At 41.7% G+C, this 24,174-nt stretch overlaps 1 protein-coding gene across 2 annotated transcripts in view; it reads right to left on the reverse strand.

Moving 5' to 3' along the window:
* xylt1 (xylosyltransferase I) overlaps positions 1-24,174 on the reverse strand; it is a 267,186-nt gene that overhangs the window by 44,894 nt on the left and 198,118 nt on the right. For both annotated transcript variants that reach the window (XM_068056207.1, XM_068056209.1), the window contains exon 6: positions 2,679-2,895. In XM_068056207.1, coding sequence (XP_067912308.1) covers positions 2,679-2,895 — 217 coding nt within the window. The remainder of the gene's footprint in view (positions 1-2,678; positions 2,896-24,174) is intronic.

A 24,174-nucleotide genomic window follows, 5' to 3' on the forward strand; every position in this document is an offset into this window, starting at 1 on the left:
CTACTATTTAGCATGAGGCTGGTCTTCATTCAGTACTTCGCCCAACCATTTCCCCCTGGGCCTGGTCTCTGTTCTGTGTTGTGCTCTCTGTGCACTACTTCTGGGAAGCACAGATGTGGAAGTTTCTTCCAGAAATCATGGAAATCAGCCTGTGTGCTGGTACAGTGGAAGCTCCATTGATATTTATAGATTTTTACATCAGCATTAGAATTTCCCAGGTGCAAGTTCTATAACTGTTAGCTTGGTGGCAGGGGAAATAAGTCAGGGAGGGGAATTCCACACTGATTACAGCAGTAATGTGGACATCATTCAATGAAGGTATCTGCAGATGGGACCACCATATAGTCCTGGGACATAATACATACTTCAGGAAGTTGTAAATGTGAGAGTTAAATTGGTATTTTAAAAAAATGGGTAAATCTGGGATGAGTAAAGATTGCAAAAACTGAGTAAGTCAGAGCTACAGAACTCAGTAATTATTGATACAATACAGACTTTTTAAACAAGATATAAACATCTGGTAGAATGTAGAATTTACACTTTCTATATTGAACTAATCGCAAAAATAGGAATTAGAAAAGACATATGCTTAATTATACACTTCTGGACTAAAATAAAGGCTATCCTTTCGCTACTCTGCACATTTACTCAGGGATAATTATGACTGTGAAATGAGGTAATAGATGCCACAAGTTAACTGAGCTCTTCCTCTAATTTTCTCATGCTAGTTGCAGCAATATATGAAACAAATGACGAGGGAAAACCACAGAGATTTCACAGTGTGTAGAAGTGACTGCCACTGGTCCATTTCTAGGACTGTTGCTCAATATGAAACTAGAACAGCTTCAACATCACCAGATCATCTGTAAAGTTCTCTTACAGTAACATCTGGCCGTTTCTAAGTGCTCACCGGAGACATTATCCAGACGAACTCCCTAAGCCTAGTGTATAATGCTAAATTTCGGGAACATTGGCCTGGATTTTAGCCTGGGGTTGGATGGGGGCAGAAGGAGCTGTTTTGAGGTCAAGAAACCCAGAAGAACGGGTTTCCCGAAAGCCCTCCAGTTTTTAATTGCAGAGGTCCTTTATTTTTGTTTGTTTCCTGCCCACAGGCAGCTTGATTGACAGGCTAGAAGCCTGTTGGGGAGGAACACCAGACTGCAGCTGAGGAAAGCATGGTGATGTAGTGGGGGAGTGGGTATCAATCACTGGGCACCTAAATCACCAAGGGGTGGTCCCAATGGCAAAGTGGGGGGAGCGGACAGATCGAAGGGAAATGGTTTACTGGGTAGAATATTGGGCCTGGAAAAAGCACGTAGATGGTGGTGTAGTGGTAATGTCATGAACTAGTAATCCAGAGGCCCAGGTTAATGCCCTGGGAACACAGGTTCAAATCCCACTACGGCAGATGATAGAATTTAAATTCAATTAATGAATAAAAATCTGGAATTAAAAGCTAGTCTCAGTAATAGTACCATGCAAACTATTGATTGTCGTAAAAAACCATCTGGTTCACCAATGCCTTTAGGGAAGGAAATCTGCCGTCCTTACCTGGTCTGGCCTACGTATGACTCCAGACCCATAGCAATGACTTTTAACTGCCCTCTGAAATGGCCCAGCAGGCCACTCAGTTGTCAAGGGAAATTAGGGATGGCATGCTGCCCACATCCCATGAAAAAAAAATGCTGCAAAGGAACTTAACTCATGTATTCAGCCCTTCTTTCTTGCTTTCACCTGCTGGGTTTCTTGAGGCCAGGGAAACTCAGTTGACCCGAGTTAAAAATAGAATGATTGTTGAAATGAAGGCAGACAGCCTCATTATAAGATTTAAATGACCAACCTGCCTTCTGCAAGCAGACTGGTTCTCCCATCATGCCTCTGTTAAAACCAGAGGTGGGCAGGTTGGGCCCATTTCAGAATTTTAACATTTTAAATAGCCTGTCAAATCCAAATTCCCCCTTTTTTTTGGGGGGGGGGGGGGTGTTAAAATTCCCTTCTTATTGCTCTATTTAGAGGTACACACCAAAAAAAGGGTAGAAATACATATATTAATGGAATGTGCTGCCAGGAATCCGGAAGTGGGGAAAAACCTTCAGGAAAACTGGAATGCAATCAGGTGTATTTTGGGACATGGCTACAATTCAGAAGATTGGCATCATTAAGTGATTAAACTAACGACATTTTTTTTTAAAGGAAAGAATCTCAACAATATCAAAATTCAAGACACAATGATAAAAATAAACATTTAAACTATTTTAAAAATGTGGAGATTCCCATGGCATTTACAATGGACCTGAAAAGACCAGAATATTCTAAACACAGCGGACTTATTTCTTTTTTAAAAAAGCATATTCCGGCTCTTCTATATAAAATACTCCAGATACCTGCAAATAATATGGTCAAAAGCAGTGCAAGCTGAGCAGCACTGGGTCTTATTTCATTGAAGCAGGAACTTCCTCTGACTTTTTCCTGTCCATGGATAATGCCTGTTGGATCGTTAATGTGGTTGGGATTTCAAAAAAATTGTATATTGTAAACCTAATCTTTAAATCAAAAATTTTTACCTGCTTAAAAGTCCACTCATATCAATAGCTAAAGACAACAGTCACAGAGAGCCACAATTCCTTTTTTAAAAAAAATCACAAAGGAATCTAACAGTTCTGCTTCTTTTATAATACCTCAGCCGGTAGCAGCGTATAGGCATAAAACTGCTTCATGTGGGTCACCAGCTCATCTTCTGAATAGTTCACATATTCCACAAATTTTCTATTGATTAGGAACCAGTCAGATCCACCATCGACAGTGATGCCTTCTGGGATTTTCCTGTCTCCTAGGCGCCACATATGTGTGTCACATTCAAAGAAAATCCTGTCTAAACCCTGCTTCCTTATGAACCTGAGGAGAGGACAGAAAAGAAAGGGAAGAAAAATGATAGATTATGAGATGACCCATGAATAGCAGCAGCAATTAGGAAGACAGCTATAAATAAATTCCTTGTTGAAACTGTGACCTGGTGGCACAGACCAGATAAAACAGCAGAGTTCTGATTTCATGTATCATTACATTCAGCTATTGTGACAGTTCAGCATTTTCATGCTGTCTACTGGAATTTTGCTGTAAACTAAATTTTAATGAAACTAAGTAAAACGGCCCTTCATCTCCTTCATTAAACACAGCAAAAGATCTGATATACATGCGATCCATATCTCTTTCCATACAGCCAACCATGACAGGCTATGCATAACAATTCAAGAAATTAATGGAGAAGTTCCATAATCTAGACTTCACAGATTATTGCACCATATACAACATAACATTGCAGGATTGTGCCACTTATTTTTAATGTAGTGTGAACAAAATACTTTTGAAAGCAATGGATATTTGTAATGTTCACGCTTTTGCTGCAAATGGTCATTGTAGAAACACTTTCTGCACTAGAATGATATTCAATTTCCAGCTACCTCCCATTTCTGAAATGTAGCTCTTGTTCTCTGCCACTATGGGGGTAACTTCAACCTAAAATGCCCAGCAGGAATTTGACAGGATTGGGTTAGCTGCCCTTTCTACACCCTGCCTGACTGGTGGCTGACCTGATCCTATCAGTTTCTCACTGGATGGTTTAAATTAAAACGACCAGCTATATAACTTTTCCTACTCCAAATGTCAGCCTTGGCTCAGGGTTAATACTCTGGCCTCTAATTCAGAAGGTTGTGGTTGAAGCCTGATTCCCGAGAATTTGACACAATCTAGGGTAATACCTCATTGCAGAAGAAAACTTTTTTTTGAACTTTGGGCTTTTTTAACCATGGGATGTTTCACCAAAAGTGGCGATTGAGGCAGAGGAGGGAACTTAATTTTAAAAGGGAATGTGGTAAATATTTGAAAAGATTATAAAAGAATTTGGTGGGGAATCGGATTACAGGAGAGTGTGCCAGCACTGGTACTGACACCAGGGACTGAATGGCGTCCTCCTGTAATGTCATTGTGATCATTCTATGAAAACTGCCCTTTATTCAGTCTAAGCCTGGATTGTGGTTTAGAAATGCTGGTGCTGAGCTGAGTTTAGGATGATATGCCCTGTGAGAAGTGACCCAAACAGCGAGCCCACTGCCCTTTGTGCAATTTAAGTTGGTCTGCGATGGCTGGTTTTGATATGAGAAGTCTACGTTCAGATCAGCTCTGGCAGATTGCCAGTTCACAGCTGTCACTTTCACACAGAACCAGAGTCCAAGGAGATAGGGAGAGGGATGGGGTCGGTTAAAAGTGGTATTGACAGGGTAGCCTGACCACACCTTGTTCAGCGCAAGAGAATTTCTGGCTGTAGTTTCAAGATGAACATCAGCAGGTAACAGGATTACTTAGAGGTTAGATAGTGAGATGTTACACCGATTGCTACCAGTTACATATAAACTATCAGTGAGTTAATGGTATTACTGTTGAATATAAGAGGAATCTGAGTCTTACCAGTATTAATATTAGTTATCTGTTCAATTTCAGTGAATTACTATTAGTTACTGGTGGAATCAAAATTCTTCCTACCTCTGGTTTCTCTCCTGTGAATCCCTCCTCTATTTTCAGTTTCCCCCCTTCCACACCCTCGGTTTCCCTTCTTCACCTGCTCACAGGGACTGCTTGGTCATCAGAACTCCTTGCACAATGGTGGAATGAAACTACAAACAAAAATACTCAACTACAGGGGTGCAACCTTTATAAGTTAAATATAATAATGTTTGTAGATGTCATGTCATGTGATACCAGGAATACCTCCAACCAGAGTTGGCAACCCTATTTCTGAAACGGGCTGGATATTACTTCTACACACAAACATGCACATTCAACCAGCTTAACTATGTCAAGCTGCATTATGATGCACGTCATTTGCAATTATCCAGCCATGCTGGATTATTATCCATGCTAATAAGGACAGACTTTCAGAGGAAGCTAGGGTGTAGCACCAGCACAGAGATTAGTGAGGATTCTGTAAGTGGTGATGTACCCAGCACTAAACAAGAGGAAGTAGCAGTGGCAGGGACAACCCAAGAGTCAGCTCTCCAGAGGGTACAGTCGATTCCCATATGTATTGAGGAAGATAGAGCTAAGGTCTTTAGGCGTTCCAGCTATATAAAGAAAACCCCGTGTCTCACATAAGTTGTTGAACCAGGTATTAGAAGGACTACCAAGGAGTTTCAGGACCATGCCTAAAAGTGTGGAGGGACGCACTTCCACTCTGTGGTGTTATCTCCCAGGGAATCAGCACTCTGCTGTCTACCTCTGAGCATGTGGCCACCTCCAGGGACAGTGCAGCCAGGCCCTCACAACAGGAGTCAACTTTCACCACTTCTGCAGTTTTAGTGGAAACAGGCTCTGAGCTCCACTTTGGAAGGCGAGCACATGCCACCTTGAAAAGACCAGTGGCTTGAATAGACAGGAGTTTTCAAGGTATCATTCATCTCACTAGTGGGACTGATGAGTTGTTGCCCCACTGGAGTAGCAATAGGAACATTGTTGCCCTCTTTCAGAATGTTAGTACGTCTGTTTCCTCGTCACTGCCTCAACCAATACCTGTAACCATGCCAGAAAGCAGCTGAACAACTGCAGTCTGCAACTGGTCACGAGCATCTGAAGTCCTATGGCTGTGACTGCACCAGACTCAGGTGTGGTGTGGTGGAGTTGCAGAAGGGTAACACCAGTTATGTGTAGGGCAGATAACTTGCCTCCTAGCAGTCATCCTGTGACGTACCTGAATGAATGGAAAAGTGGGGGGATTGATGGGTGCCACAAGATTAAGGCATCATAGTAGTTGCCAGCGAAACTGGCACAAATTGTATGATTGTTCTATGGTGATTAAATAACAGTTATACATTAATGCAGTGACAGTCCTTTCTGTCCACTAAAACTCATGGCTCTGGTTTTTTTGATACGACATGAATGCAGTCTATTATGTCCTTGGACATGAGGGAAGCCAACTGTTTCTGTATATCTCAACGTGCTCTCATTTTGGCTGTTGATATCCATGGGGAAGGTAATGTATTATTTTGCTCTGCCAATGAGGACATTGGTGACCTGCATGGTGCAGCCGTGTAGACTGGGAAATGCGGGTGACATTCTGTGTAGCAAACTGGAAAGAGCCTAGCGTGAAAAATCTAAGGGCAGTGGTGGCTTTGACAGCCACTAGCAAAGCATGGCCACTTGGTCCAGTAGACAGCAGGCACTGCTGCACAGGTCTTATGAAGCCCACCATCCCAATGCAGTGCTCCTCAGACACATCCGGAGACAGACTCTTGACCTATAGACCCTGCGGTCGAAGTATTACCTTCTTTGAGCAGCCCCCTCAGCTATTCTGCTTTAACAGGCCCACCTACTAATGATCCCAGTTGTTGAGGCCGCTGGTGCTGCTCTTTCTTCTATTATTTCCCCATCCAAATCAATGAAGCAAAATGATCTCATGACCAGCAGCGACTGCTTAATCAGGGTAAGGCAAAAGGAAAAAATAAGTCAAAAACAAGCAATCTCCAATCTCAGAAATCTCTTGGAAATTCAATAAGCACAATAGTTCAAAGATCTCCATTATCTTAGTGCTTACTACTAAGTGCCTCTTTAAATACTGCTTCCCATCATGTCAGTCCATTTGTGAAGCCAATCCTGCAAGGTTTTGCTCAGTGGGTTTGCCATTGATTGAGACTTCTGACCAGCTCACTTAAAATCATAGGACCCCAATTTGCATTTATTAATACAGGCATTTTTCATCATCGTCAGATCCACAATTCAAATGGTGGTCAGCGGATTTCCAACGAGATCAGCACAGCAACTCCATTTTCACTGTTTTAATATCCCACCTACCCCATTCGCACTGGGCAGGTTATGTTAAAATCAGCCTCTAGGAACCTGAAATAGGAAGAATTTTATTCTGCAGCACTAACATCCCTCACCTTGATTAGCACAAGTTATTTTTAAAAGATTTCCATGCAGCACTTGTGTTATTTTTGCTACATTGCTCTTCTGTGAAATAAGAGGAACTGTTGGCATAATTACATTTAAATATGATGCGGATTTATGATCATAACACGGGATAAATATTTCTGACAGTGGGAACGACTGGATAAGTTGTAAATGAGTTATAAATCTCCCAAGGACAGACTGTTCATTTCGCACTGCTGGTCAGGACAGATTCGACTTATAACAGCTGTGGAAGGTTCTCAATGAAAACAAAATTATTTTAATTAGCATTTTTGTAGTATTAGTAGGCCAAGAAACCAGTTGAAGTCAATGATTTCTGCTCAAGTTATTTCTCCAGGCAAGTGTTGTAAAATGTAATAGGTCATAGGCAACTGAACTACTCAAACAGCTCCATTCCATCTGGAGTTGCTGCCTTTTGTCCCCTCAGTTCAAAGTTCATTTTCTGTCTGTCAACATTGGTTGAAAGTGTGTTGACTAGTACACTGAGAATTTGAGACACGTATGGAGACTTTGGTGCTCAGAATGATATACAAGTTTTAGGCTTGTATCAGGACTGCTACATAACTAAAGTAAAGGGAAATACTTTGTTTCAATGAAATTCATGTCAAAGGAGCAAATGGATCTGGCGTGTTGGAATTATGTTCTAAATGGGATGTACATTTTATCTAAAGCTGACTATCTCGGAAATGCAGAGCTAACTGACTGCTGGGATGAGAGGATTGTCCTAAGAGGAGACATTGAGTAGACTAGGTCTAGATGCAATCTCATATAAATCTCATGATCGCATGAGAAGTGTAACATAAAATACTTAAGGGACTTGACAGGTTAGATGCTGGGAGGATGTTCCCCTTGGCTGGGGAGTATAGAACTGGGGACAGAGTCTCAGAATAAGCTTCAGCCATTTAGGCCAGAGATGAGGGGAAATTTCTTCACTCCAATGGTTGTGAACCTTTGGAATTCTCTACCGCAGAGAGGTATGGATGCTTAATCGTGGAGTATATTCAAGTCAGAGATGGACAGATTTTTGGATGTTAAGGGAATCAAGGGATATGGGGATAGTGCAAGAAGGCGTGGCCGAAGGAGAAGATCAGCCATCATCTCACTGAATGGCAGAGCAGCCTTGAAGGACCGAATAGCCTACTCCCGCACTTATATATAAAAACAAAATACTGCGGATGCTGGAAATCTGAAATAAAAACAAGAAATGCTGGAACCACTCAGCAGGTCTGGCAGCATCTGTGAAAAGAGAAGCAGAGTTAACGTTTCGGGTCAGTGACCCTTCTTCGGAACTGACAAATATTAGAAAAGTCACAGGTTATAAGCAAGTGAGGTGGGGGTGGGGCAAGAGATAACAAAGGAGAAGGTGTAGATTGGACAAGGCCACATAGCTGACCAAAAGGTCATGGAGCAAAGGCAAACAATATGTTAATGGTATGTTGAAGGACAAAGCATTAGTACAGGAAAGGTGTTAACGGACTGAATATTGAACAGCAGCAAGTGCAAACATGAAAAAAACAGTGGGTAAGCAAACTGAACAGACTAAGATGAAATGAAATAAATGCAAAAAAAAAAATTGTAAAAAATGTAAAAATGTAAAAAAAAGGAAGAAAAAATGACTAAAAATGAAAGTAAAATGGGGGGCTGTCATACTCTGAAATTATTGAACTCAATATTCAATCCGGCAGGCTGTAGTGTGCCTAATCGGTAAATGAGATGCTGTTCCTCGAGCTTGCGTTGATGTTCACTGGAACACTGCAGCAATCCCAGGACAGAGATGTGAGCATGAGAGCAGGGGGGGAAGTGTTGAAATGGCAAGCAACCGGAAGCTCAGGGTCCTGCTTGCGGACTGAGCGGAGATGTTCCGCAAAGCGGTCACCCAGTCTGCGCTTGGTCTCCCCAATGTAGAGGAGACCTGCACCTATATGTTATGTTCTTATGACTCTACATTTATGAATCACACTCTTCTCTAGCATAAAACTATTTCTAAGGATTTAACAAGCACAGCATTAACTTCGATTTTGGTTTGCATCCTTGCCTTTAGTTGTTTTTTCCTAAATTAGTATCTTTTCACATTTGTAGTGTATCCTGGTCATGAAATTTAAATGCCCTTTGCTGCATAATCAGATTTTTGCTAACTAATAAATCTCACTAATTAACCGACAAAGGCAAAAGTCAAAGACAGCTTGATCGTTGCTATTAGTCTGCTGGCTGGAACATTTCTGTAAAATTGGAAACACTACTAAAGCAATTGAAAACAAAGATCTACAATGAATAGTACAAGTTACTCTGCAGGAGGACGAGCAGCATTTCATTATTGGGACTCTGCAGACAGTGTAAATTCTTTCCAATTGCTTTGAGTCAATGGGTTCCTATAATTATTCCAACCCAATTTAAAATGTCTCCTTGAATTGCTTCTATGTGATGTAGCAAAATAGGAAAAGAGCTTTGTATGTTTTCAGGAGATACCAACCATATCAGTGTTCAATGAATTTGAACAGTAACATATGTTTAAGTTTCTGTCTGGGATATAAAGGCCCCACTGCAGTCTGTCTCTCATGTTCAATTACACAAGGGACAAGCTTTTCACTTAGAACTGAAAAGAAAACCCCTTTCCCAAAGTTGTTTTGAATTCCTTGAATTTAGGAACTGGTAGCAGATTTTAAACAATCCATTGCTACATTGTGATTTCTGACCAAAAGAATCGAACAACAAAACTGAAATGACTAACTAGTTATGTGCAGGGACATATTAAATTTAAGCAAAAAATTTAATGGTACGTGATTCACTGGAATATAGAGACAAATATTGTATGCAATTAAGAGAAACAAAAGCAGCTATCAGAGCAGTTAAGAGATCAATGGTGAAGAAGATAGTTAGCAACTGCAGTAACAATGGCCAAAGCCTTATTCAAGTTCGGAGTCAGATGACCATTAAGGAATGTATAAGGCCATTGAAAGGTACCAGAGGACAGATTCAAATGGGCTCCCAAAGCATGGCAGTGGTGTTAAATGATTACTTCACATCAATCTTCACTGCATTGAACAATATCTTACTGCCAGATATGGGTTGTACTGTAGATAATAAAACTGTGAATATTTCAGATAGAATAACGAACCTTAAGATAAATTGACTTGCTGGTCCAGATGACATTCACCTGAAGGTGATTAAAGAAGTGAGAAATATGCTTTGAAAGCTGCTTGCCCATATCTTTAACAACTCACAAATGTCTGGAAATGCTCTGTTGGTTCACGCAGTTCCAATTTTCAGGAAATGTGACAAGTCAAGATCTAGAGAACTATTGGCCAACTTTTCAGATGTCAGTTATAGGTAAGATAATTGACCGGATCATAAGAGTTGCTCTTTATGATTGCTTGGATAGAGGAGGCATCATCAGGTACACTGAACTCAGCTTCTGGAGAAAATGATTTAGTCCCCTCATATGATGGATGATAGAGGTTTGAAAAAGGTTCAGAGGAGAGCACCAAAGATAATTCCCACCTTAAATAATCTTAGTTAATTAAGTAGATTTAAAAAGCTGGGCCTATTCACTTTAGAGATGGGTAGATTTTGGGATATTTGTTAGGGGTACGAGTTCTGAAATTGAGACTCCTTTTAGGACAAGGTGATCCAAGCTTTGGAAATTATTTTCTGCAGTAACATTTCTTTGTACTTATGAATTATACAGAATTTGCTTAAGCCTGCTACATTACTTACACTACATTCCTTGTTGCGTACCTCTTAACATTTCTCTGTCAGTACATATATGTTCCATATGAGCAGCCCTGCACATAGGTTAAGTGTAGTCTTCAGGTGAAGCAAGGTTAGCGTGCAGGAGCTAATCAGACCAGGGCGTAATTCAGTCACCACCTTAAAGTCGTACACTCTACCCTCACCCTCTCTACATTATAAATTCCCAAGTTCACATTCTTAATGTAAAACTGTCCATTTAAACTTGCGATTATAATGACATTCTCCTGCCAGTGGTGGCACTGTGCTCCACTAGTGCCTGGTTTCCTGCTGTAATAACGGGAAACGATCAGAAACCCGAGGGAAACTGAATAACTGGCTGGAGGCAACCACTTACATGGCTGTTCCATGGGTTCCGCCAGGTCTACTGACAAAGTTAGAGAGAGACCTGGAGATATCCTGCAGAATCTCATGTCTGGATCTTTATTATAGATTTGTTTCATACAATATAATGTATTTTAATATATATCGCTCGAGTCGTTTTAAACAAACTCCAGAAGCTGGCTGAGCGTGTCTACCCTGAGGCACAGTGCGGCTTTTGAACAGAGAGATCCACCATTGACATGCTGTTCTCCCTTCGCCAGCTACAAGAGAAATGCCGTGAACAACGGATGCCCCTCTACGTTGCCTTCATAGATCTCACCAAGGCCTTTGACCTAGTCAGCAGACGCGGTCTCTTCAGACTACTAGCAAAGATCGGATGTCCACCAAAGCTACTAAGTATCATCACCTCGTTCCATGACAATATGAAAGGCACAATTCAGCATAACGGTGCCTCATCAGACCCCTTTCCCATACAGTGTAGGTGTAAAACAGGGCTGTGTTCTCGCACCTACACTATTTGGGATCTTCTTCTCCCTGCTGCTCTCACATGCGTTCAAGTCTTCAAAAGAAGGAAATTTCCTCCACACAAGATCAGATGGCAGATTGTTTAACCTTGCCCGTCTTAAGAGTGAAGACCAAAGTACGGAAAGTCCTCATCAGGGAACTCCTCTTTGCCGACGATGCTGCACTAACATCCCAAATGGAAGAGTGTCTGCTGAGACTCAACGACAGGCTTGCAGCTGCCTGCAATGAATTTGGCCTAACCATCAGTTTCAAGGAAACGAACATCATGGGACAGGACGTCAGAAATGCTCCATCCATCAATATCGGCGAAGTGGTTCAAAAGTTCACCGGCCTAGGCTCAACCATCACTAGTAACCTGTCTCTCGATGCAGAAATCAACAAGCGCATGGGAAAGGCATCTGCTGCTATGTCCAGACTGGCCAAGAGGGTGTGGGAAAATGGCATACTGACACGGAACACAAAAGTCTGAATGTTTCAAGCCTGTGTCCTCAGTACCTCGCTCTACGGCAGCGAGGCCGGAACAACGCATGTCAGCCAAGAGCGACGTCTCAACGCATTCCATCTTCGCTGTCTCCAGAGAATCCTTGGCATCAGGTGGCAGGACCGTATCTTCAACGCAGAAGTCCTCAAGGCAGCCAACGTCCCCAGCAGGTATGCCCTACTGAGCTAGCGGTGCTTGAGATGGCTTGGCCATGTGAGCCGCATGGAAGATGGCAGGATTCCCAAGGACGTATTGTATAGTGAGCTCGTCACTGGTATCAGACCCACCGGCCGTCCATGTCTCTGCTTTAAAGACTTTTGCAAACGTGACATGAAGTCCTACAACACTGACCACAAGTCGTGGGAGCCTGTTGCCGGTGATCGCCAGAGCTGGCGGAAAGCTATAAAGGCGGGGTTGAAGAGAGGTGAGTCAAAGAGACTCAGCAGCTGGCAGGAAAAGAAACAGAAGTGTAAGGAGACAGCCAAGTGTGTAACAGCCCTGACAACCAACTTCACCTGCAGCACCTGTGGAAGAGTCTGTCACTCTAGAATTGGCCTCTATAGCCACTCCAGGCGCTGCTTCACAAACCACCTCTAGGCAATTACCCATTGTCTCTCGAGACAAGGAGGTCAAAAAGGAAAGGAAGAAAAAATATATGTATATATATTAAGAGGAGATTGTGGTGTAATGGTTACGTCACTGGACTAGTAAACCAGAGGCCAAAGCTAATACCCTGGGGACACAGGTCAAATCCCATCATGGCAGCTGCTGGAATTTAAATTCAATTAATTAATTTTAAAAATCTGAAATTGAAAGCTAGTCTCAGTAATGGTGCTGTGAATCTATCATCGATTGTCATAAAAATCCATCTGGTTTAATAATGTCCTTTAGGGAAGGAAATCTGCTGTCCTTACCTGGTCTGGTCTATATGTGACTCCAGACCCACAGAAATGTGGCTGGCTCTTAACTGCCCTCTGAAATGGTCTAGCAAGCCACTCAGTTGTCAAGGTCGATTAGGGATAGGCAATAGATGCTCACTTTGCCAGCGACACCCAAATCCCATGAAAGGATAAAGAAAAAAATTATATATGCATATATGAATCATAACTTCCATATTTAGTTGTATTGATCATATATGCCCTTTATCTCCTTACTGACTAGTTGATTTGTCACCTGGCAATTCATTAATATTTATTTTATTAATTTATTATGGAGAAGCTAGATAAGTTTCTCGCGGCAAGAGGGTCGCTAACCAGAGGACACAGATTTAAGGTAATTGGCAAAAGAATCAGAGTGACACAAGGGGAAAAAAAATTACACAACGCCTTAAAAAGTGATGCAAGCAGATTCAATCGTAACTTTCAAAAGGAATTGGAGACATATTTGAAGGGAAAAATTTGCAGAATTATGAGGAAAGAGCAAGGGAGTGGGATTAATTGGAGAGCTCTTTCAAAGAGCTACCGCACATATGACGGGCCAAATAGCCTCTTTCCATGCTGTATAATTCTATGATTATATGAAGGGGAAAGAATAGAAGGATATGTTGATGGGCTGAGAAGAAGTAAACAGAATGGGAAGACGTTCGTGTGGAGCATAATCACTGGTATAGACCAGTTGAGCTGCATGGCTTGTTTCTGTGGTGTAAATTCTATGTAATTCTGTGTGTTGTATGTATGAGTACTGCAATTTTTCATTTATTATATAGTTAATGACTCAGACTTACCTTATTTGTTCAATACATCCTTTGTACTCATTAAGAGAGGCTGATACATGTACCCATCTTTAGTTTTTTTTTCATGTTGTGCTATTTTCTTCCTCTCAGATCCTGAGTTGATCTGGTCTTTATGTACAGTATCCTGTGCAGCTTCATTGCTCTCCTAGCCCAAAAAAGCTTTTCAACTTTTCAAAACTGCAGTTTAACAGGACCTCTAATGTCCAGTCATTGGAATGAACTTTCTCAACATGTTACGCCATTGTGGCACAGTATTACACACTCTCCAACTGAATTAACAAATGTTTGGCAATTATACTAGCTAGATAAGTTATTACCTTCCTGAGGAATAAGAGAAACATATCATTGCAAAACAAAACAATATTTTGTGACAATAATATTGTGACAATATGTGAACTTGGCAAGTTTTAGATTCCACCCATAGCTAGAGAAATAGGATCAATGGATGAGAACTCTTTGGAGTGTTAATTATCATTTCAGTGCTGGTACAGTAATTGGATTTAGCTTGTGTATTTAATCAAAGACGAAACTAGAAGAGAAGCAGGATCAGCTTCTCCACATGAGATTAAATATTAATTATCTACCTACATGCACACTGATAATACACTACAACTGGGCAGCCTAAAGAATCCTTTGATAATCCTGTCTGATCAGTTTTGAAGCATGCATTATTCTATCTTACACTGCTCGCCAACTCACTAAAGCAATCACTCTTTTTAAAACTTCACTTATAGTTTATGGTGACCCATATACTTCTTCATATCTATGGAATTTAAATTAAATATTAAAAAGCAATAAAATCCTTAATCCATTTGTTGATTGTTTTAAATTAATCCATTCTTGGAGTCTTGAGATTGAAGCGGCAGGACTGTCATCAGTATCTGCCGTTACTTCTTCACATTCGCTGTGTATGAACAATGACTATATATCTGAAAAAGCTTGCTTCACCATTTTATATTTGAAATGATTTTTAGAATCTTAAGGTTGGAAGATGCTCATTGAAAAAATCAATTCTGTTCAAACCAAGTCTGTCTGCTTTCACACTGAGGCCGATATTTACTTGGAGCTGGGAACAGATGGGTGGGTTGGGGTGGGTGCCTTTCGCATATAGGAAACCCAGATGGATGCATTTCCCTGCAAGTCCTACTGTTTTAAAATATTTAATTCATTAATAGGCTGACTCCCTATCAGAAGGGAAAGAATCCAGTGAGCAGATGGATGGTAAGTCGGTGGGGGGTAAGGGGTGATGGGAGCAGTCAGCCATCACGGAGTCCAATTGCTGGTGGCATAAAGAGGTTAACGTGGAGATGCCTGGGGAAACACTTCCGCTCCCCCTTGCCCACAAGCAGCACTGTAAAGACACTCACCTCAAGGATCCAGCCCTCCTTGCTTCCTTTTACTTGCTGGGATTCCCAAGCCTCCATAGGTTAAAACTAAAAAAAAGTAAAATTGGAGACATACAGCCTCTTTAAAAGATTTTACTGATCTACCACCTCCTGAGTGTGGATTGGTCACCTGTCTCCTCCCCACACTCACCCCCATATCTGTTAAAGCTAGAAGTGGGTGGGTTGGGGTCAGGTTTGAGAAATTTAAATTTTTATATCTCCCATCTGTTCTTGGGGGTTAAAATCCACTGCTTTCCCTCACCCACCCACCTGACCAAGTGCTTGCTAACACAGTAAAACATAATCTGAAAATCATAAGCAGAAAATTAAAACTCAGAATATATACAACCTCAATGTTGAAGCACCTAAAAAAGGTGCTTCAAGATAATATTACAGCTTTTTATAATGCTGATTGCTAATGTGGAATTAGCTCTGTGATTTGGTAAAACAAGAGGTATGTGCACACCTTAAGGCATTATCACAGCAGTGAGACAAATCCTTTTATGTAGGCAGATTCGTGGAATATTAGAACTCAGATGGCCAGCATGTAAATTCACTGCATCTTTGATTTTATTTTTCCCAAATCACCTTGAAATGTGCTCTCTTGGCTGCCATGAAATGATGTTAGGTACTTGTACCACTATTAATGATCTTGCAATCACATAAAACAAGTAGATAGCACAGCCTAATGGAATGAACAGGAAATTAAAACAAGATGGACAGAATCTTTCAATGCTTGTTAATGTATGTAATTTCATTGTGTAAACTGGACTAGCAAGTTTGCATCGTCTTCCTGCTGAGTTAATGCATTTTGCATTCCATCTGCACTCTGTCTCCTGGATGAATTTAGGGCCCAACACTTTATAACCAATGTGGCATAATTATAAACGGTGAAAAATTAACCAATTGTGTTGGTAAGAGACAAAATTAAAGCCAGACTGGAGCATATTAAACTTATCTACAGTGAAACCTGTAAATTGGGGCATCTAAGGAACTTGTATCAATCCCTTATTTGCAGCTTTCCTTATTTTCAAAATGGCCATTGTATGTACTGTAAACCAGGTCAGCTAAATATCCTGGGACTGGCTATATCTCCTTCAGCATTCCTTCTTTTTATCTCTCACACTTGGGATTGTACCCAATTCTGGAGTTCTGCCAGCAGGGTGTGATTTCAGTTCTATTTTCTGTTTGTTGGTTTTCACAGTTTATTGCCATCCTGGGATTCCTTTCCATTGAGGAAGGGATGTCCTGCTCCTGTGTTCTGCTACATTGACAACCCCTGCACGGGGTGAGGTGGGGGCTGTAGGGCCAGAGTGCTTGTGAGATCCCAGTCAAATTGAAGGGTGGGGGAAATTAATGTCCTGTCGACTCCTGTTTAGGGTTTCCTCCCTCGGTGTGCTGCAGCTGTTAATGCTGGAAGTGCTGGTGTGTGGGGAGGGGGTTGTGAGCAGCTCATCAATACCTGACATATTGGTGGAGTGAGATGTGATCCTCCAGCTTTACTTTCTCTTGCTCTCTCCAGCCACTCGCATATTTTGGGTTGGATTTGGAGAGCCCCCGTTGTTCAGTCTGACCAGAGCTTTGCTCCTGCACGGTCACTTCCACAGCCTGCACCCATGCTCCTCTGCTCTTCACTTAATACAGTTTTAAATTGGAAATATGCAGTGAAGAATCCCACAGTGTAAAAGCCCTCAGTTTAGGAACCTTCCTCCTTGGTTCTGCCACTGTACTGGCTACTCCTGTCTGTGATACTCCTACTCCATGCTGTTGCTGCTGCACCTGACTCTGATGAGAATGATGCTGCCCACCCATCACTTCATTTGAGCCCCAGCCTCCCAACTGTTAGTCTCATTCTCCTTCGCTCCTCGAAATCCCATTCCCCAGTCTTCATATCTTTCCCCCTTGATGCGGAGACCGCAACCCCCTCCCCCCCTCCCCTGTTTCGTGACTCTCCAGCCTCCTCCCGAATGTGCTCCATGTGGTCACGGGGGTGCGGGGGGGGGGGGAAAGTCAGGTGATGTTATGGATCAGGTGTGCTGCAACAGGAAATTTAATCCTATAATCACAATGTAAATAATTTAGTGGCAGCACCCTGGAGACCCAAGCCCCCTTTAGCGGGAATATTGGTCATTTTGTTTTTTGTGGAATGGGGAGTTCTTTACTCAGCATCCATAGCAGCAGACTACCACTAGGATAGCGCCCATTCAATTCCAGAGATAAGAGGGGTTTCTCTCCTCCTACAGATACTGCATATGGAAGCTTTTTTTTTTTTACACCTGTTGCTTCCTCGCACTCATCTGTGCGTCAGGTATTGTTAGTTGCAAACGGACCTGGTGATTTGAAGGCTGTTCCTAGTTCGTAATTTATGAATGTCCATGGTTTCAAGGGGCAGTTTGTACCTATTATAACGCAAGTTAGTTGGGACTGTCAATATGTATGCATTTTTGCAGGTGTCCATTTTGTGGGGGAACGGTTTTACTGTACAAAACATACAGAACAATTAAAAGAAGAAGAATTGGGAGATAACTTTGGACAAGTGTCTCACAATGGATTTTGTTAATTAGCCATGGCTCGCTGGCAGCACTCTCCCGAGTCAGCAGATTGTGCTACACCAGCAAGTTCTACACCAAAGACTTGAGCGCATAATCAAGGATGACACCTCAGTGCAGTACTGAGGGAGTGTTGCACTGTCAGAGGTGCCGTCTTTAAGATGAAATGTTAAACTGAGACCTTGTCTATGCTCTCAGGTGGATGCAAAAAGTTCTATGGCACTATTTTGAAAAAGAGCAGGGGAGTTTTCCCAGTGTTTAGCCAATATTTATCCCTCAACTAACACCTAAAACGGAGGATCAGGTCATCTTTCTTTTTGCTATTTGTGGGAGCTTACTGTGTGCAAATTGGCTGCTGTATTTCCTACATTACAGCAGTGACTACACTTCAAAAGGACTTCATTGGCTGTAAAGAGTTTGGGACATAAGGAGATCATGAAAGGCACCATATAAATACAATCTTCCTATCTTTTTTCATCAAATTATATTTTTGAAGAAAATTATACATGCAAACACACAAAGCTACAGCTCAATATACTGGACCTACAGTTATTTGCCAAAGTGAAAATGGTTTCTTGGTAAAACTGACAGAGTAAGCATAGGAACAGGAGTAAGCTCATCCTCAGTGCATCTTTTAGAGATCAGTTATAAAGAATAATGTATTTTAAGTGCACTTCTGTTTTTCTTATTATCTGCCCATATTCTAAATTTGTATTCAAATAGTAGATGCTGAGGACATATTCAGGATAACTGAGTTTGACTAAGTTTGGAGTGACATGCACAATTGAAATAAGATCAGTAAAGGACCCCAGGGTATTGACTGTTCCTGTTTTAGTTCATTATTTCCTTCACATTATCCATCTTAAAAACTTATTCAGGCCAGTTGCTCACTGAGGTCACTAATGTTCACAATTTTAAAAATCAATAGCATGAGCCAATACAAGTGACACCCAGATTACTCCCAATTTTGGGGGATTTAATTTGCTCCATGCATTAAATCCACATTAATTTTTCTCTCATTTGTTAGTACACTCAAGAACAGGCTTTGAGTGTATTACAACTAAAGTATCACTAAGCAACCAATCAGAAAATCAATAATGATGCTGAATCACTATTACCCATGAATTAGCACCATGAATAATACTCAACACATCAATCTGGCTGTAGGGTTGGAGTCCTGTACCTGAAAATAAGATTGAGATAGGTCTACTTTACCCATGACGTCCTTCATATTACTGTAAACAGTGAGGGAGTAGAGAAATGCACATTACTAAGCAGTGAACCCATCAGGTGTGAAAACCAATCACATGGGCAGATGGTGCAACCTCAACAAACTACTATATTCGATATGAGAAACAAGATAGCCATTTTGAAATGCCGAGTTCAGCAATGAAATTTACTATTAATAATGTCACTGCGATACAAGGGTTTGATTACCCACTGGCAGTTATATAACAAGAGCAGAATGCCTATTTAAAGAGGATGTAGCCATGTCTGTCTGAATAATTTCACACAAATGTATTGTTAGCTTGAATTTAGCTGTAAGTCAAGCAATAAAGATAGGTGATGAGGACATTTCTGTACTATTACAAGGCAGATATGCATACTGGCAGCTGTGGAAGATTGTGCACTAATTGACGTTTTACACAGATGAGGTAGACCACACAAGTCCCAATTCTAGTTTGTTATCTTGAGCTAGCAAGCTATTGACATTCCATCTGGAAGTTCGGAAGACAGTAATCCTTTCTGTTGATTAAGAGAGCATTTTCTGCAGGTGCCTGAATGGCAAAATAAGCTTCATCAATGGCAGCTGGCACTCTGAGAATGTCGCACTACTTGCAAAGGGGGGGGTGGGGGAGGGGGGGGGTCTGCCTGGTGCTGATGTTGTATGCCACATGCCACAGCTGAACTTCATTTAAGAGAGGGCATCTATTACACCTGTAATGCACTGGTCAACTGCATAATGCATCTCAGGAGCACTTATCTGGTTGGTATCTGGATGCTCCCAGGTGCTATATGTTTAGTGGTCCTTTCACGATCCCCAACAGTACCATCAGATGTTGTTCAGTGGCTGTAGCTCTGGTTCCTAAAGCTGATACAGAGCTAAGATTGCATTCCTGTCAAAGCTCAATTTTCTTACAATATGTTCCTGGCTTTGGCCTGCTGTTTCTCATTCCAAAGCAATGCCAGACTTGAAGCAATGCCCATGCTTAGAAAGCTTACTGAAAAAAAATCATAGAATCTTACAACACAGGAGGTCATCAGTTGGTTCATCATGCCTGTGCTGGATCTTTGAAAGAGCTGTCCAATTAAGTCCCACACGCTAGCTTTTCCTTTATAACCATGCAAATGAATTGCCTTTTGAAAGTCCCTATGGAATCTACTTCCATCACATTTTCAGATTGTGCATTTCTGATCTTAACTACCCAATGTTCCTCATTTCCCCTCAGGTTTTTTGCCAATTATTTTCAATCTATGACCTCTGGTTACTGACTAATCCTTAAGGCAATTTCTTATCACTATGGGCTCTCTATTCATTCCCTCCAGTGCACTGAAACTAACTTTAAATTGAGGAAATTAACGTGATATTGAAATGAAATAATTCCTGAGGAATTTGACACGATCCAAGTAAATTGCGACTTAACAAGTAAAAAAAAAAGTTACTCTTGGGTCTGTGCATTGACATGAATTGGAAGCAAATTTAGGAGCTTAGGCAGATGTTAATAATCCATTCAATTAGTACTGTCTCAATATTATTCCTCATATTTAATAAATGTGCTAACTTTACCACAAACCCTTTCATATCTTATTTTTCAATGGGTTCCTAAACCATATTAGCAAAATAGTCATAGATCAATTTATTATTAACTTCATTAGTTAAAATGAAAAGAAAAACTGCTTCCTAATTTTAAACAATCTGACGTGAACGAAGTGGGCTGGTTTCTCCACTTCTATGCCACTGTGAACCCACCATAACCTCATCCATTTTCCTCAGTCAAGTGTAATTTGATAAACTGTGCGATTGCTCATGTAAAGAGGGTCTCCACGCCTGCAGAAGAGGAAAATTCTGACAGTGCTGTAAAGGTTGCCACTGCGGCACCAGCAGAAACAGCTGCGGCATTAAGACCAAGGCCTTAAAGTTTGGGAGAAATGGCACACTCATGTATCTCAGCCAAGACCAGGCCTTCAGTAGGCAAATGTTGGGGGTGAAATGAAGGGAGATCAGGTGCTATAACATCCTCTTCTTCCATGGAGGAAATTTTAGGGCCATCTCCCCCAATTCCCAGGCCCTACTGCCATCTTCCACCTGTACCCTGGGACTTGGCAGTAAAACAGGTGGATGGCAGGAAAATCTTCTGGGAACATGGCCCACACCAGTATTTGCAGATGGGAGGCGGGGAAGAAACAGGCCAGGGATGGTCCCAGCAGTGAGGGGGAAATACAGGTCAGGCATCGAAGCAGTGGTTGGCTCCACTGCCTGAAACTTCCATCATTCTCTGATTTCGGGTGGGATCTTTCAGGAGAATCCGGGTAATGTAGGTAGGTAGTGATTTATTCTGAATTATCAGGTTGCCCATTGTTAAAAAATATTGGCCTAGGTTTTCCCATTGGTATGCCATTCACTTTAATGGATTACTGTCAATAGACTTAGGTCACCTGCATCCATCAGCATGATTAGAAAGTGAGGTGAACAACACAGATGCATTCAAGATGAAGCTAGGTAAGCACATGAGGAAGAAAGGAATAGAAAGATAAGCTGAAAAGATCAGAACAGGAATGGAAAGAGGCTTGTATGGAGCAGAAACATTGGCATAGACCAGTTGGACCGAATTGCCTATTTCTTTGCTGTAGATTCTACATAACTTTATCCGGTGTTTAGATCAAAGGAACTCTACAGAAGCTTGAAAAGGTTTGCTGCACAATTCACTGAGAGCTAGTCCATTTAAAATAGCCGCAAAGACACAGCAGCTAACATAATATTATTCAATTCCTCGACTCACATATTGGATTTGAAAAGACCTTCCATAAATGACAGCATAACCAATTCAGTCAAACTTATTCAAATCTGTAGAATTCCAGTTTTTGGTAAAGGGATGTGTGATTTATGCATTTGGGAAGAAGCTAAAACATAATCTGAACTGGATGCCACATTTGTCATCTCTTAATTTTTGTTTTTAAATTAGGCCATTATACAAGCCATCCTTCCAGATTAAAACAAAAACAGTTGTGTTCACTCAATATTTCCACAAATGCCATCAATATCAATTGTTGTCTGACCAATTACGTGGTGTGCTCGAAATACACAAATCTCTTGTTCCCATGTTTGGTCTTTTTCCTCTGTGATTGAAACAGGAGGTATGAGATGGAGATTGAGACACTGATAAAGAAAGGCCCTAGGACTGGAATTGTGATGCAGATTGAGAGTAAGATTAGCAACTTGCCTCTGGGAGGAAACTTGAATCTGAATATCTAATCAGTTCAGGCGGGGTCTGGATTTTTGAAAGCTGGCTGCCCATCCTTTCGGCCTCTTTGTACCCCAATGTAGCTTTTGGTGGATGGGACGAATACCAGTGGAAACAGTTGCCTCCAACACTTAGGTTCCACTTTTAATTATTAATTGAGGGATGTGTCCATCCTGCTTGCTGAAAGGGCCCATGGCAATTGCACCCATGTAAAATGGACACCCACAATTGCTAGGCAGCAGTCATGGAAAAGTAGGCGTATTTCTGATTTCTCTCAACTTTTTTTTTTAGTTCTTTCCTGCTGGCACTCAGGTTCTCTCGAGTCATTCTGCCAATTGTTATAAATTATATTTTGTCCCACACCATTATTGGCACTGATTAATTTTCCAATAAGAATTACCTATCCAAAGTGATTAGAAAGATGCCAAGCTATTGAGGTTCACAGTGCTTATATATTTCATATATTGTGCCTGAAGGGCCTGTTGTTCAGGAGCAGCAGTTACATTTGTCAGAGGTTTTCCCTTTACACACACAGCCATTGGCGCAGTTCGTGCATCCTTTTCCGGCAGTGTCCAGCTTTGCTGGTGGGACATCGGCAGTCGGAGCACCTGCAGGTGTTTTCACAGGAGCAGGATCCATCCAGGCACACACAGGACTTCGAGTCAGACATTTCACTAACTTCTTCACCAGCTTCCAGTCCTCACCCAATCAGCACTTCTCGATCTTGCCACCTGCAGACAGAGCTGAACATACTTTGGCAGATGCTTAGTGCAGCTGGAGGCTCCTATTCCCAAAGGAAGCTGGGGCATTGCACTAATGGCACCACTAAGATATATGAAGAAACAACAACAATTTGCATTTATAAGGTGACTTGAACATGATAAAATGCCCCAAGGCACTTTACAGGAGTGTTATCAGACAAAATTTGACACAAAGCCACATAAGATGATTTTAGGGCAGGTGACCAAAAAGCTTGGTCAAGGAGGCAGGTTTTAAGGAGCAGCTTGAAGGAGGGAAGAGAGGTAGAGCGATTGAGAGGTTTAGGAAGTGAATTACAGAGCTTAGGGCCTAGGCATCTGAAGGCACAGCCGCCAATGGTAGAGCAATTAAAATCGGGGATGCTGAAGAGGCCAGAATGAGGCGTGCAGATATCTTGGACAGTTGTGGGACTGGAGGAGATTACAGAGATAGGGAGGGGTGAGGCCATGGAGGAATTTGAAAACAAGGATAATAATTTTAAAATCAAGATGTTGCTTGTCTGGGAGCAAATGCAGGCCAGTGAGCACAGGGGTGACTTGGTGCGAGTTAGGACATGCGGAGCAATATTTTACATGAGCTCAACTTTGCAGAGGGTAGAATGTGGCAGGCTGACCATGAGTGTATTGGAATAGTTAAGTCTAGAGATAACAAAGACATGGATGAGGGTTTCAGCATCAGATAAGCTGAGGCAAGGCAGAATTGCACAATGGTACCGATGGGGAAATAGGCGGTCTTAGTGATGGTATGGATGAGTGGTCAGAAGCTCATCTCAGGATCAAATATGACACCAAGATTGTGAAGTCTGGTCAGCCTCAGACAGTTGCTCCGGAGAGGGTAGGAGTCTTTGGCTAGGCGATGGAGTTTGTGGCAGGGACTGAAGACAATGGCTTCGGTCTTTCCAATGTTTAGTTGAAGGGAATTTCTGCTTATCCTGTACAGGATGTCAGACAAGCACAGACGGTGGAGGGGTTGAGAGAGGTTGTGGTAAGGTAGAGCTGGGTGTCGTCAGCGTACATGTGGAAACTGACACTATGTTTTCATGATGTTGCTGAGAAGCAACATGTAGATGAGAAATTGATGGGGGCAAAGGATAGATCCTTGAAAGAGGGAAGAGAAGCCATTGCAGGTGATTCTCTGGCTAAGCAGTCCCACCCAGCTGGACAATCATGGAGAAGCACGGTGTGGTCAACCATGTCAAAGGCTGCATTCAGGTCAAGAAGGATGAGGAAGGATAGCTTACTTTTCTAACAGT

This window comes from Heterodontus francisci, chromosome 24 (assembly GCF_036365525.1).
Source record: "Heterodontus francisci isolate sHetFra1 chromosome 24, sHetFra1.hap1, whole genome shotgun sequence".
Taxonomy (NCBI): Eukaryota; Metazoa; Chordata; class Chondrichthyes; order Heterodontiformes; family Heterodontidae; genus Heterodontus; species Heterodontus francisci.